This window comes from Phycodurus eques, chromosome 22, assembly GCF_024500275.1.
Source record: "Phycodurus eques isolate BA_2022a chromosome 22, UOR_Pequ_1.1, whole genome shotgun sequence".
In the NCBI taxonomy this organism is placed as follows: Eukaryota; Metazoa; Chordata; class Actinopteri; order Syngnathiformes; family Syngnathidae; genus Phycodurus; species Phycodurus eques.
Window position 1 is genome coordinate 9,281,192 of NC_084546.1, and position 15,520 is coordinate 9,296,711.

The 15,520-nt window shown below is 41.8% G+C and overlaps 1 protein-coding gene across 5 annotated transcripts in view; it reads right to left on the reverse strand.

Annotated features, from left to right (window-relative positions):
• Positions 1–3,836: 3,836 nt before the first annotated feature.
• Positions 3,837–15,520, reverse strand: part of dock4b (dedicator of cytokinesis 4b) — an 81,439-nt gene continuing 69,755 nt past the window's right edge. For 3 of the 5 annotated variants that reach the window (XM_061667477.1, XM_061667475.1, XM_061667479.1), the window contains 7 exons: positions 14,759–14,879; positions 13,857–13,938; positions 10,927–11,036; positions 10,339–10,411; positions 8,635–8,751; positions 6,984–7,045; positions 3,837–5,510 (listed from right to left, as the gene is read on the reverse strand). In XM_061667477.1, coding sequence (XP_061523461.1) covers positions 5,070–5,510; positions 6,984–7,045; positions 8,635–8,751; positions 10,339–10,411; positions 10,927–11,036; positions 13,857–13,938; positions 14,759–14,879 — 1,006 coding nt within the window. In that variant the 3' untranslated portion in view covers positions 3,837–5,069. The remainder of the gene's footprint in view (positions 5,511–6,983; positions 7,046–8,634; positions 8,752–10,338; positions 10,412–10,926; positions 11,037–13,856; positions 13,939–14,758; positions 14,880–15,520) is intronic. The other 2 variants (XM_061667476.1, XM_061667478.1) reach the window with 2 other exon arrangements.

Consider the following 15,520-nt stretch of genomic DNA (forward strand, 5'->3'; position numbering starts at 1 on the left):
AAAAGAGGATTGCTGTTAGTAAATACCTGGAGTCATTCTCTTTAAAAACCGAAGACCAAGTCCGAAACCTTCGTGTTCTGATAGATTCCGACCTGACTTTCAACAGTCATATCAAATCAATTACTAAAACTGCCCTTTACCATCTGAAGAACACATCCAGCGTGAAGGCTTGTATGTGTCAAGCAGACCAGGAGAGGCTCATCCATCCTTTGATCTCAAGTAGACTTGACTATTGTAATGGTCTTCTGAATGGACTCCCTAAAAAAAGCATTAAACAGCTGCACCTCATTTTAAAGTTCTGCTACTGGTCTATAAATCACTAAATGGTTTAGGTCCTGAATATATGAAAGAAATGCTAATGAGATATAAACCCGGTAGGGCTTTGAGATCGACAGACTCTGGTCACATAGTGGAGCACAGAGTCCAAAGCAAGCATGGTGAGGCAGCATTTGGCTGTTATGTTGCACACAAATGGAATAAGTTCCCAACAGAAGTGACATCAGCCCCAAGTGTGAATCTTTTTAAGTCCAGGTTAAAAACCCCCCCCATGCTTTTTAGAGTATTTCCACTTTTTATTTCTTGCACTGTACACTGTTTTAATTGTACTTTTAATTTTTTTTGTCTTTGTTTTGAATCTTTATAAGCTGTTTATTTATTTGTTTTTAAATGCTTTTAATCATGTAAAGCACATTGAGTTACACTGTGTATGAAAGGCGCTATATAAATAAATTTACTTTGCTTTTCTCTAATGAAAATTCTGAATTTAGTGTTGCACCTTGAGCATAATACCATGTTGTGGTGCAATATGCTGGGCAGTACTTAAGTCTACTAGAAGCAACTAGTTGTTTTATAGTATTTTGCATTGTTGGGTAAACCATTAAATTCAGTAACGTACCATTAATCAATCGATTCATCGATTAAGAGCAGAATGCCAGCACTTTTAACTTTGATCTGATAATGGAAATGGAATATTTGCCAAAACAATTTAAACTTAAAAATATGTTGGTTGAAAGTGACCTTGGAGCGCCACCCAATTTTAATAAAAACGGAAAATTAGTTTAATCTCAGGTCTGAAAGGCGGTTTACATTAAGGGAAGTCCGTTTACTCGGCTCCAGAGGGCCCCATTATTTCAACACACACAAAAACACATAAACCAGTTCTTTATACACTATATAGGAAGAATTTATCAACTAATCTGGAATGAATGGATGGAATAAGAAATGTCTGCTAATCATTTCCATTATTTATGATTAAATCACATTGAAAGTGATTTAATCATTGAAAAATTTCTAACTTGTAATTGAAAATGAATGGAGTGTTAGCCAAATTATTAGAGAAACATCTCACTTTGTCCCCCTTTTTAAACCTAACCAAAACTCGATGTGGACATGCCAAACAATAAATCAAGGCCAGAGCCACTCACTTTGCGACTAATAGATTAACAAGTTTTTCCGCCACAAAAGACAGACTTGCACACAAACTCAGTATATGTTATCCATGAATTCCCATCTGCAGAAAACCATTTCCCTGCTGCCTTTTTTGTCTCGATCTGCTTTCAGCGCTCGAAACAAGCTCGTCATCTCTCCCCGTTTGGGGGCTGGAGCGACGGGCCCCTCTGAGGACTGGTGTTAGTCTAAAAATGCAACTTCCCTTGCGACGCCGTTTAAAACAAGCGGTGGCGTTTGAAGATGGCAGGTGGAAAAAAAAAATCATAATAATCCCACCAATAATCTGCGAGGAGACAACAGCGCAGGGCTCTGTGCGTGGAGAAGTCAGATAAGAGGTTTTCCAATCTCCCTGGAAAGATTTGCAGAGCGAGACAAACCCCTTCGGGCTTCTCTACGGATGTGTGTTAAAAATTCACCCGCGGCAGCATGGCATTAATAACCAGCGCCAACTTCCCCTCACCTCTGACAATTTCGTACCATTACCCGTGAATGCTATAAATGGAGGCTGTTTAGTGCTTGTATAATGGTGCTGCGAAAGCCTCACGCTGAATGGAATGAATGCCCTGCGAAAAGTGCCGAATGTGTTTACAATTACAGCAGCTCTGCAAGGATCATAATATTTACATGCTATTATGGCAGTTCACCTCGGTAGCAATGCTTCACTGTGCGACTGTTACCTGCTGTCCTGTGCTTTGGGCCTTTGTCAGCGCTACGCAGCAACCATCCCTTGAAAATGGATCCAATTGGACAGATGATTCACCCTCGCTGCAGAGAATAATTGTTTAATTACAGCCAAGCTTGTACAATTGAGACGACAGGTGCTAATAGCTGTGTTTACATGCGAGACACATACAAATTACAAAAACCAACACTTGTATGAAACATTCAAGGTGGAAAGTCATGCAGTGTTTTGGGTTGGACAAAACTTGGTTACTCTTTGTTATATTGCAAAGTCAGGAATTATTTTGAGCCAGTGGACTTCTCCAATTCATTGGGGAAACAAACAAAAACATTACAAACTGCCATAAAGGTAAAGTGAAATGGAATGAAAGTTTGTGTTTCTTTGCTCCACTGTAGTCCAGTCACAGGCGTCAGCAGGTTTGATGGGTAAAGGGGGATTAGGGAGGCATGGGGAGAACACACAAACTCCAAACACGGAGGCCGGATTTGAACCCCGGGACCTCCGAACTGTGAGCCGCATGTGAAAACCAGTCGGCCTATGATTATTATTAGTCACCGATGACAACGATAAGCAAATGTTCACCGTTCACTCAGTAATTTGTTTCATCTTTATGTAAACAACCAGGAGCTTCACAATGCATTTCGGACTACTTGACAAGTTAGTTAGTAGTAGCATGTGACTTTCTGCTGTTAACTGGGGGCCAGAGCTAACTAATTGTTACAACCAGCAGTGTTAAAGACTTACAGTATTTTCTTGATATTTGTTCTTGTCCATCCTTTGTTCTTTCCTCATGCTGTTTTTAGTCAACCATGTGCTACCCAGGCCCGCTAATTGCAGCAGGCATGTACCAGTACAAACCAAGTCACAGTGAAAACATGGACTGGCATTTCAGTATAAAGGACATTCTCTATATGAACACGTGGAACGGATTGGATAGCGAAAAACTTCCTTGTGGTGTATTGTAAAAAAAAATAAAAAATAAATAAAAAATATAGGAGACACTTTGGGAGCCGAGAGTGAAAGCACATTTTATGGCGCCGACCCTAAAGAACCGACGCTTGGGGAAAAAACAGCTGAAATTCCCATCCGTATTCAGCCAGCAGCAGCAGACTGAGAAAGTGAGAGCAGGGAGCTCATCCCTTATACATCCCATGGCCCCTCCCACCTGACAGGCCAAATCAATCAGGGAAAATGAGCTAACCCCTATCAACAGCCAAGGACTTGGTTTGGACCAATTAGGTTCACGAATTTGGTCCAGTTTCGAAACACCCGATGACCTCGGGTTCATCGCTGACGACGAGTCCATGTAAGCTCAGTTCCTTTTAAGTAGCTTGGCCAACACTGACATGTAATTTTACATATCTCACAACACAACAAGCAACATTTACATTGGGCAGTTTATTGAACTTGTAAATGTGTTAGGAGTCATTAAAGCATGACCTTTTATTTTTCTACACTCACAAAAACCCATGAAAGTTTGCACATTTATAATAATTATTTGCTGCTTCAACATTACATTCAAAGCTGTAAATTGTTATAACTACATTTTGTTAAAAACATTATTTACATAAATTCCAATACACTTTTTTTTTTTTTAATATTTGGCTTACTTACATTAATCTCATCACATAATTTACAGGTTCTTAAGAACTGATTAATGGGAATATTTCATTAAAAAAAAAAAAAAAAGAAAAAAAATCACAACTCATAAAACAACCGAGACATAAAACAATACTAAAGCTAATCCCCCTCCCTACCCACCCCATTCTAAAAAAAAATGCCTCACTGGACTCATGATTGAGGAATATTTGATGCTGAATGTCCTCTATCGTACATATCACAACGGAATAGCCACAGAGCAATATCGTCACAATATGATGCCATTAAACAGCGTCATTTGCTTTGTGCAGTCAAGAACAATCTGCATTCAAACTGTACATGGGATTTATGCATTTCAAACTTACTGCAAACAGTGAAACTCTGCCCCAATGACTTTGTCCAATAGTGAATACATAACAGTACTTGTCGTGTTCATGACAGAATCATAGAATTGTGCTTAAAGTTATATATGATCAGTAGATTAGAGCTTTTGGGGTCTTCACTTTTGAGCCTTTCCTCGTCTTCGTGGCACCAATTCTTTTTGGGGGGGGGGGGGGGGGGGGACTGAAATAAAAAGTGTTCCATTGTGCATTATACTTTGGCACAATACTTGTAGCCCACCCCTTTAAGGTCATGCAATATAGTCAAGGACAAGTCCAGGCTCTACAGCATGCAAAAGGCCAATATTTGCCTTTTTGTTTGGTCCAACTTCCTGCTAAGGTCTTCATTGAAAAGTGCAAAGCTGATTGGGGAAAAAGTCTACAGAGGGCAGCGGGTCGTGAAGGAGACGATTCGCTTCTGACGAAAGAAACTTGAAAAGCTGCTGGTCTTCAAAACACGAAAGTTTGACGAAAAATGTCATCGTGAGGACATGTCCCTTTGTCGTACCATTGCTCGCGTGGATATGACTATATTGATCTTTAACTACGCTTCAGTCAAAGTGCTTGCTCCTTCTCAAGCACCGTTTTAGCCATACAGTGTACAAATGTACAATTGTAACAAAAGAAAAGGGAAAAAAAAACAAACGTGCAAGATTCACGGTTCCCAATACTTATTAAGGCAAAAACAATCCTCATACAGTATATTCCAAGATACATATATTTGAAATGATGACACCTATCAAAACTGTTCTTTTAAGTGTAAACACATGTAGTCAAGCTATATAAAAACTATGTTCAGTTTTTAAAAACTGCCTGTCAACGTGTCTTTTATTGGAGTGGAGGTACAGCATCCTAAGCTGAAAGTAAAACAAAACAGAACCAAAAAAAAAAGGTTGAGTGCCCAGTAGAAAAGTGCAAATAACGCCAGTGTGTTTCTTCCCGCCACATTCCGGTCTTCCCTATAGCTGGGACACCTTCCGGGGCAGAGGCCTCGGTCTGGGGACACGAGGGTCCGAGGTTCCGTCCAGCTTCATGCTGCCGGTGCGCAGCTGGTGAGGTTTGGGGGGCAGGGCAGGGGGGTCTGTTTGCGGGGGGATGGACAGGCTGTGGGGCAGCGGCACGGGTCTGCGGGGGTTGTTCCTCTCGTAGACGCTGTAAGGCGGCGGCGTCTTGTTCTCTCTGCGGACGGCCTCGTCGGGGCCGGCGTTGGGCGTGGTGGCCGTCGCCAGGGGGACGAGCTGCTCGCCGGCGGGCAACTCGGTGCCCGACGCCTCGGACACGCTGCAGCGACTGAGCGAGGAGATGCCGCTGCTGTAACTGCCCGAGAGGACGGGCGAGTTGGAGACCAGGCTCGTCGAATGGCACTCGGTTGGCGACGGGGTGAAGGGTGGCATAGTGGCCTGGTGGGTTGAAGACACACACGCACACCCATTAGTTCTCTTGTTCTCAGTCTTGTCTCAATCGAATGAGCTTTTTACTGAATTGACCACAGGCAGTCGCCGATTTACGAACGCATTCTATTACAATCTGTCTTAATGCAATTTAGACAGCTGCTTCTAGTGGCGAACAAAGATCTGGTGCTGAAGTATGTCATTTACAATCCTCACTCCTTTACAGAAACTAATTACTTGCCGCTTTCTGTATCTTTATAAAGCCAGACATGCTCTATTGTCACTTCGAGCAGTGTTTTCCTTCAACCCATGTCGGTAGAGTACTGGTTTCACTGTGGATTATGACACACTCGTATCAGCTTCAGCCAGGGCTTTTGTTTTTGTTGTTTGGCGCACATTTCTGACCAAAGAGGGTTCATCTCTTGGAGTCAGAACTCGTCTCCTTCCTGAGCGGTACGACGGCTGGACATTCCCATGGTGTTCATATTTACCTATAATTAATTGTTTGAACAACAGATAAACGTGGCAGATTCATGCAACTGGAAATTGCACCCAAGGATGAACCAGACACCACATAGCACACCTGATCATCTCTCATAGTGGTTGGGAATCACTGTCTTAGTGTCTAGGTGTCATTCACACCGTTTGTAATCCACAACTACCTCCACAACTACCTGCATATTTGCTATCCGGCGTAGTGGACTGCATGCCAGGCAGAGACGTTGTCTGACTGGGCAGACTGCGACCACAAGTGTGCACTCTAATCACGCTGCAGGTAAGCCACCGTGTTCACAAGTGGAAACACACATACATGTATTTGCACAGCTGTGATTGACAGTGCACAAGCTGTCATTCACACTTACAGAGACAAAACATTATTCCCCCCCCCCCCCCCCCCCCTTTTTCCTCCCCGTTGCAAGCTGTCACCTGCGACAAAAGCGGCACGCTTCGCACTGTCGCTTGTCACGAGCCCGCAAAGAAGAGAGGAGAAAAAGCCTTTAGCCTCATTAAGAGCTTTGTCTGCGCTTCCTCAAGCTTTACAGGACATCTATTAAACTACATCGAGGACTCCCTTGTCAATAAACACACCTGAGGTGTAAAATCACATGAATGTTTCGACAATAATCCCTCACAAATTTGTAGTTTTATGGGGAACAAATCCCGAGCTATTTAATGAAAAACACACCTATTCATGTTTTTTGGGGGCTTTTTGAAACTCGGAAAAAGTCCGAAAAGTCGGACTGCAATTGAGTATGTTGAAGTGATGCAGCTAGACTAAGGCCTGGTACAAACAAGGATTTTTCAAATCGTTTTATTTATGACAGACCTTGAATATGAAGGAAGAAATTCAGCCTTTTACAGTTTTGGTCGTATTTTGTGTCTCAACCAAATGTAATGTAAAATGAGTTTGAAATGAGTGCTTTTGAAACGGTTTTGAGACCAAAACCAGTAAAGACCGTTCAACAGAAAAAGTACCCTAACCTTTTGCGGCGACCTCGACATGAGAACGGGGGACTGCGACCTCATGGTTTTCGCCGAAGAGCCTGCGTGGTGAGAAACAGACACAAGAGAGAAGAGGATGAAATGGAGGGCAAATTCAAATCGTTAGCGCCCACCACCGCGCCAGCGTGACTCATGCGAACATCCACACACGCAACTCCGAGAGGGCCCCCTGGCTTAAAACGTGAACGAATCAAATGGTTGCCCGTGTCGTGCGGGTCCTTGGGGCGGCCTTAAATGCTTTTTAGACATGGAACAGCTGCAGTCGCCCTTTGCAACAAGGGCAAGGGGGTGGGGGGGAACAAACAAACAAAACAAAAACAAAACCTCAAGCATCTGTTTATTACACTCTTGGGCCAAATAAGTAAATAACGGTTCAAAAGTACATTTGTCAAGGGGGGACTGATTAAATAAATATACATGGGGGTGATATTCAGTTTAGTCTGTCAAACTGCAAAACTTCAGCAAAACTACAGAAATGGACTGACAACCTTGCCAAAGTGCCATTAAGCAAGGCACTATACCCCCGAAACGGTGTATGCATGTTGGTGTATATGTCTGGACAGTTGCAATGCAGCATTTAATCATGTTTGATTTGTGAAATTAACATGGATCTCATCTGGGTAACATCAAATCTGATACAGTCAGTGATTCAATTTAGGGTTAATCAAGTTAAAATCTGCAGGACAACTGCAGATAATCTGGACAAAAGTTATGACACACTTCAAAATAAATTGATCCATCAATCAAGGGGTTGGGTTCGACTCCTGAGTGACTGCTTTAATCTAAATTAAAGGTATTTTAGCCAAGTTAAAAAGAAAAATTTGGATTTTCTTTTTCTCCATTTCCCCCCAAAATTGTACTCATTATGTGGTTTTACCATATTTTTCATTTTTGTTTTGCCTGCTTTTTTTCCCCAGTCAAAGTCAAAAAATGAGCCCAATTTTCTTCGAGCTTTAGTTCTCACTATTTTTCAATATAATCTCCCTTCGTCTCAACACCATTCATCGATGAACAAGGGCACGTATGCCAGCCTCGTGAAATTCAGCAGGCTGCGTGTTTCACCAATTTTTTTTTTTATTTTTTTTTACAGCTTGCTTCACTTGTTCGTCATCATTTCTTCTTCTAAAGGTCCAAAAAGGTGTTAATCTGATGGTGCCAGATCGGGTGAGTATGGGGACGGTTTATGGTTGGTTAAGTCATCAGTGCCAAAGGCACTGATGACTTAACGAGCTCCTTCGTTTGTCACGGAGATCACTCAAAGCAGACTCTTTGCCTTTGGTCCTGGACACCCGCTTTTTGACTAATCCAGCTTCCCCGTACACATTTTGAAACTTTTTGACAATATTTAGTGGTGCCTCATCTTCCAAAGTGAGAAATTCAATCACAGGGCATCCAACAATGACATTATTTACAAAATGGCTGACTAGAAGAGGACAGGGTTTAACAAAATGTTGTTTTTTGTTGTTGTTGTTTTTTTTTTTTAAATTAACCTTCAAACCTTCAATTATTATCAGCAGGCTATATTACATTGGGCTCACTACTTTTTGACTGCCACTTGTACTATAATGTCTACAAACCTTTGTCCAAATGTGAATGTAAAAGGTTTTGCTACATTTGCTGGATGGAATACCTGTGTACGGTGGCCTGGGAGGGATGGGAGGGCATAGCAGTTTGCCGACAGGGTCAGAGAAGGACGGCACGCCCTCTTTGACGCTGTCTAGGCTCCAGCTACTGGGCGTGGGTCGCACTTTTGACGGCACACGGAGACATCACAATCACCACCACAACAACAAGATGGCAAAATACATGCACAAACAGAATGAGGAATCATGCGTGTTTAGGGCGAATGCAGCAATGGAGACATGACCTTGCCACGTTAACATTTTGTACTGTAAAAATAACAAGTACATTTATACAAAATAATACAATACTACACACAATAATAACATTGTACTACTACTACTACTAATAATATAAAATTGAAGTAAAATGGCATGCATTTCATAAAATAATCGTCGAAAATGGAAGTAAAATTACATACGTGTAGTAAAACAGAAGTACTCGAAAATTTAAGTAAAATGACATGCTTATAATAAAACGTAATAATAATAATAATTATTAGAACATTTAAGTCGAATTACATTTGTGAGAAAATAGAAAAGTTAAGTAAAGTCACATATAATACAATGATGACAAAAAATTGAAGTAAAATACATCATAGAAGAAAAAAATAGGAAAGATAATTACACTAGTATAATAAAAGAAAAAAACCTGCAGTAATACCTGAGGCCTTTTACTGCACGTATAATATATTATTTGTCCTTTAACAAATAATATTATATCCATGTTGTTTAAAATGTTATTTTTGTGTCCAAACATCATCTCAATTTGATTTGACCATGTTAGTAGACAGTACAGTACATTGAGATACTTGAAATGTATTTGACATTATTTTTTGTATTGGTTGTTCTGCAAAATTGAGTCTGCTAAAAATATATAACGTGTAACAATATGTAACATATACTGTATCGTCACAGTTTGACGATACAGTATTGTTTTATTTCCATCCTATGGAAACCATGTAAAGCTCATTGCTTGTAGAATAATACATTCCATGTTTTTCTTTCTAGGCATTTCTGTGAACAACAGAGAATAACAGTATACATTTGGTATCCACAATTAGAAGGTGTCATTTCACGCAGTAGATGTGATCACGGGTTTTCTGAAAAATTGTCACACGTTTGTTCGTTCGTCGTAATTGCAGACCTAAATGCGGCGAGTTATCATATTGCGGTGGCGCTTCCTCAATTTGCATGCACTATCGCAGTCGCGTCGCCGCAAAGGTACACGTGCGAGAGGCGTGGAAGCGTCCCAGCCTCATCTCGAGACGTCGCTTCCGCTTTTGTCGCTAATTATTTCATAGGCTGCTCGCAATTCCGCTGTTGTTTTGTTCGTTACGGAGCTCATGAAAGGAAAATGCGGAGCGAGCTGTGTGAAACCTATGCACAGATCATTTTTTTAATTTTTTGCCTCAAAAAACACAAAAGATGTGAACGTTCCTGCGGTGTTTAAAAGGGAAAAAAAGGACAAGCGGAGCCTTTGCTGATAGATATGCATTCATGTTTATGAATATCACACACATCAATCAGCAAAGCCTGAGATTGTATAACTCACTCTCACGAGCTATCTGGCTTCAAACACAACCGCTGCGATGTGCTTGATACAGTCAGAGAGCAATTAATTGCACACTCTGGTGCAGCATTCCAAGAAACATTCACTGGCGTGTTTCTGTGAAGTTGTGCTTTTTTTTTTTTCTTTCTTTTTTTTTTTTTACCTTTGTCCGGAGCCGATAGGTTGGGGTCACTGCGGGGTAATGTGGTGTCACCAATCTGATGAGAAGCAGCCCTCTGCAAACACACACATAAAGAAGCATTGGGCATGCCACAACCTCCCAAACCGTTTACCTTAATTACATGAAACTGTGATTTAAAATTTGTTTTTAAAATAATAATAACCAATATTCCATTAGTAGCCAGAAAGCAAGAAGATGATGGCTTAGCCAACTTTTTCTTTTTTTTTTTTTTCCCCCCACACATCTTGTGTGCAGATAGGGGTGAGTTGAACAGCCATTGAGAAGCAAACATATGTTTTGTCCACCCCCCCCCACTTCTTCTCTTTCAACGAAATCCGCCACCGAGGCTGAAATGTGCACACACGTTGGCCTTCGTTTGGAAAAGCAATATTCGCTGTCATTTTTCAACAGCCTTTGGTGAGGACTCGCCTGAATACAATATCAATAACCCTCGTGTTGATACGTATTTGACAAAGTGTACAAATAATGCCTTTGCTATGCCGCGCTAGTCAGTAAATCCACATCAAAAGCATTAAAAAGTAGCCGTTTTTTTTGTGCGCGTGCGTTAACCTGCGCAGGGTCCAGAGGGTTGGGGAAGATGGCACTGACGGGCCTCTCTCTCGGAGACAGGCAGGCGTTCTCTCTGGAGTGCTTGTGTTTCTCGGCCATCTGCGGTGAACCTGCAGTGGGCAGCCGTGAGTCAGAACGGGAACACACACACAGAGCGGCGGGGGAGGCGTTAGACTGTTACACGCCGAAACCTGGCAATTGGCGAAGGCCAATTCCCCTACTGCGAGCCTTCGCAACATGATATACTGTATAGCCTGCGTTCTCCTAGAGTGGACAACCGCGGCGGACGGTGCAACATTTCTCAGCATTTCTCCTGAGACTGCGCGAGCATGCGAGGGTGCGTCGCTGGCAGATAAGAGCACACAACCAATAAGTCACCGCAGGCTTTATGGTAAGCCACAGGACACGTTTATAAGAGCGCCGCCCGCCGCCAGCCGCCAGCTGCTCGCCAAAGGGGAGCGTATACTCGTCCGTAAACGTCACCGTATATTCGGTCTTTTTATGATTTGGATCAGTCAGAAATATAGCGCGATAAGAGGAAGGGCTAGAGAAGAGCTTAGATATTCAGCAGAGACTGTAATGAGGTCCAAGAGGTTTAGCTCGGAGTTGTCCCCGTGGACTCCATGATGCTCAGGACACTTTGTATTCTCTCAATTTCTCAGTTCCTAACTTTTCATTCATCGAACTCAATGTGCTACGTGCGTCCCGAGCAGTCTGTCTCGCCTCAACAGATCAAATAGTCGTTTACAAGCGTCTCTTTCCTACACATGGCTTGAAAGACAAATTATGAATCAACTCAGGCCAACATAATCTTAGAAGCCTAGGTTTGTATTCTATGCATTTTGGCTTTCAGAGTCACATACAAACTCTGCTTTACATCACTAATAACTCATTCAATTCAATACAAGTCATGATCTGATGCCGTGTTCTCCACGATATAAAGGTTGCTTTTTGTACTCCTGTTCAAATGGGTAGTGAGTAGGCTGTAGGTTATTTCCTTCAATGTATCCCAACGGTCACAACAAAAACTAATATATCCCATGATGCATTGCGCTGATGCAGAAAATTGCTTTCCGTTTCCAGCACGAAACACATTAAGTTGTTGCGCGAAAATATCCTTTTAGAAAAGCAACATCACAATACGGATGAACAAAGTGCTTTGTTTGTACTGATTATGTAAAATACACTCACCTTGAAACAATACAATGTACAGTGGAACCCATTATTCGCAGGGGGATAGGGACAGAGCTGTGTGTGTGTGTGTGTGTGTGTGTATATATAAATATATATATATTTTTTATTTATTTATTTATTTTTTTTTTTTATTTTTTTTTTTTTTTTTAAATCCCAAAGATTCTTGAATAAACTGGGACAATCAAATATTTTCAGAGTTGGTACTCTCCAGACAAAGAAAAATGGAAAAAAAATGGGAAAAAAAAACACTCCCTGGACCGCGAACATGCGGGGGTCCACTGTATTATTGTGTTATATGCATGCAACTTTATTTCACTTTTCTATTATTTATATACAACCCAAATTCCAATGAAGTTGGAATGTTGTGTTAAACATAAATAAAAAAAAGAATACAATGATTTGCAAATCATGTTCAACCTATATTTAATTGAATACACTACAAAGACAAGATATTTTTTGTTAAATCATTAACTTAGAATTTTATGGCTGCAACACATTCCAAAAAAGCTGGGGCAGGTGGCAAAAAGGCATCTGTAAGTGCAACGTGAAACTCTACTATGCAAAGCAAAAGCCATTTATCAACAACATCCAGAAACGGCGCCAGCTTCTCTGGGCCCGAGCTCATCTAAGATGGACTGATGCAAAGTGGAAAAGTGCTCTGTGGTCCGACGAGTACACATTTCAAATAGTTTTTGGAAATTGTGGACGTCAAGAACCATCCGGACTGTTATGGACGCAAAGTTCAAAAGCCAGCTTCTGCGATGGTATGGGGCTGTGTTAGTGCCAATGGCATGGGTAACTTACAAATCTTTGAAGGCACCATTAATGCTGAAAGGTACATACAGGTTTTGGAGAAACATATGATGCCATCCAAGCAACGTCTTTTTCATAGACGCCCCTGCTTATTTCAGCAAGACAATGCCAAACCACATTCTGCACGTGTTACAACAGCGCGGCGTCGTAGTAAAAGAGTGCGGGTACTAGACTGACCTGCCTGCAGTCCAGACCTGTATCCCATTGAAAATGCGTGGCACGTTATGAAGCGTAAAATACGACAACGGAGACCCCGGACTGTTGAACGGCTGAAGTTGTACATCAAGCAAGAACGGGAAAGAATTCCACCTCCAAAGCTTCAACAATTAGTGTCCTCAGTTCCCAAATGTTTATTGAATGCTGTTAAAAGAAAAGGTGATGTAACACAGTGGCAGACATGACCCTGTCGCAGTTTTTTTGGAACATGTTGCAGCCATAAAATACTAACTTGCTAAAAACAATAACGTTTATCAGTTTGGACATTAAATATCTTGTCTTTGTCGTGTATTCAATTAAATACTGGTTGAACATGATTTGCAAATCATTGTATTCTGTTTTTATTAATGTTTAACACAACGTCCCAACAATCATTGGAATGGGGTTGTATATTATATCGATATATATTCATTCCACTTTTATCAAACTCAAGTAATTCTACTTTAATGTTCTATTGTTATTATTACTACTACAGGTCCACCACAGATAAAAACAACATATAATAGCCTACCATATCATTACCTGAACTCATGGGTTGGTTTAAGCGTGTAAAATAAAGGAGAGTGGCCGCTGTTTTCTCAGATTTTGATGTATGTGGCCGTCGGGAAAAGAAAGTTTGGACAACGCTGAGTTAGAAGCTGACGTATTGCCTTGGTAGGCACTTGAAATCCCGCAAACACGCTCGGTACAAAGGACGTGACTCTCACCTCGGGCACTGGAGGGCGCTGAGCTGGTGACATTAGGCGAGGCGGAGTGGTTGGAGCTCAGGCTCGAGGTAGACGGACTGGGCTGTAAGGCGAGATGAGAAACAAACCATTAAAACCGGTGTTCTTATGTCTCCGTGATTGATGACGAGGGAGAGAGCGCGCCCGACGTCAAACGAGGACATCTCGCCTCGTGTTCTCCCGAAACTACAAAGTCAAAATGGCTCAAGAGGCTTTAATGGCTGCTGAAAGGCACTTGAGCTCCTCGCCTCCTTCCCGACAAGGGCTTCGCTTTCAAAAGAGGACTCCAGGACTCAGCCGCAACTGCATTCGGTTGAAGAAAATCGCAACAAAACCGGTAAATTGTATTAGCGCAACGGTGTCGCACGGAAACTTCTAGCGCGGTTCATTGTAAGCATTAAAACAGCTCAATAAGGCTCAAAGGTCACATTAAAAACACTATGGTGAATCTATGGTGCAACATGAGCCTACAATTGCTGAAGTATATGCGCAATCCATGGCAACAGTTTATATAAAAAAAATAAATAAAAAAAAAACACTATTAATTTTTCAAGTTTTTTCATTCTTTTTTTCCCAAGCGGCATAAAAACAAAGAACATTCTTTTTGCTGTCTTATTCTCTCAGATGTGTCTCTCTGCTGTCATGCTATACACCCATGAATTTAAAGTTTTGATTTGTTTTCATTTTGATTTAAGCTCTAGGTGCAGAGCTATCAGGAGTTTGATGCAGCAATTGCGTTTATTGCATAATGCGCTCATTTGATAGGCTCACGCAAGTCGCTTTGCATTTCAAACCATGACAGGATTTAAACTCCAGGGGTTTTCAGCACTTGTGGGAACCCTGAATCTCGAGATGCGAATTCTTCGTGCGCTGCGTTCAAGTACCTGCATGTTGAAGACTTCATCTGAGCTCTCCGACTGCCCCGTGATGTTGCTGACCTCGTTGGACGCCTGAGAGGACAGCGAAGACGAGGAGTAGCGGTTCACCGCTGGGTAGCTGAGGAGACTATAGGGGGACGCAGAATTGTAAAAAATAATAAATAAAAAATAAAAAAAGCAATAATATTAAATAAAATTAAATGTTTCGCTATCGTTGAGACTCACCAGGATGCAGCAAGAGCCACGTGGAGAGCGGGAAGGAGAAGGAGGACAAACAGAGACATAAATGGGAGGAAAATGTTAGATTGAAAGATAATGACAGCTTCCGATGACGAAAGAGGAATCACAAAAAGGGTTGCTTGAAATTTTCCAAAAACCTGAATCTGAAACTCAAAACTCAAAGAGACGAAAAGGGAAATGTCAAGAGGGAAGCGGATGCGACGCAGGCAGTATCTTCCTGTGTGCCGCTGCCCCCCGGGATCAAACTGTGGAGCCAGAATGCCACATCGAGACAGCGTGGCAGGGTCAGTGAACACATCAGCGCGCACACACACTATATGCGACTTGCTGCTCACACACTCGCCGGCCGACCCCGCCGCGGCCTACTTCACGCTCAGGTGGAGCCTCGGCGGAAGGCAAGAAGAGCACAAAGGCGCAAAAGTGCCGTTTGAGGTGAAATGAGGACGTGGAAAACTTTCAAATCAAAGAGGAGAGGAAAGATGAAGTGACATTGTGACAAAAGGCCGATTCATTATTAAAGCCACGTTT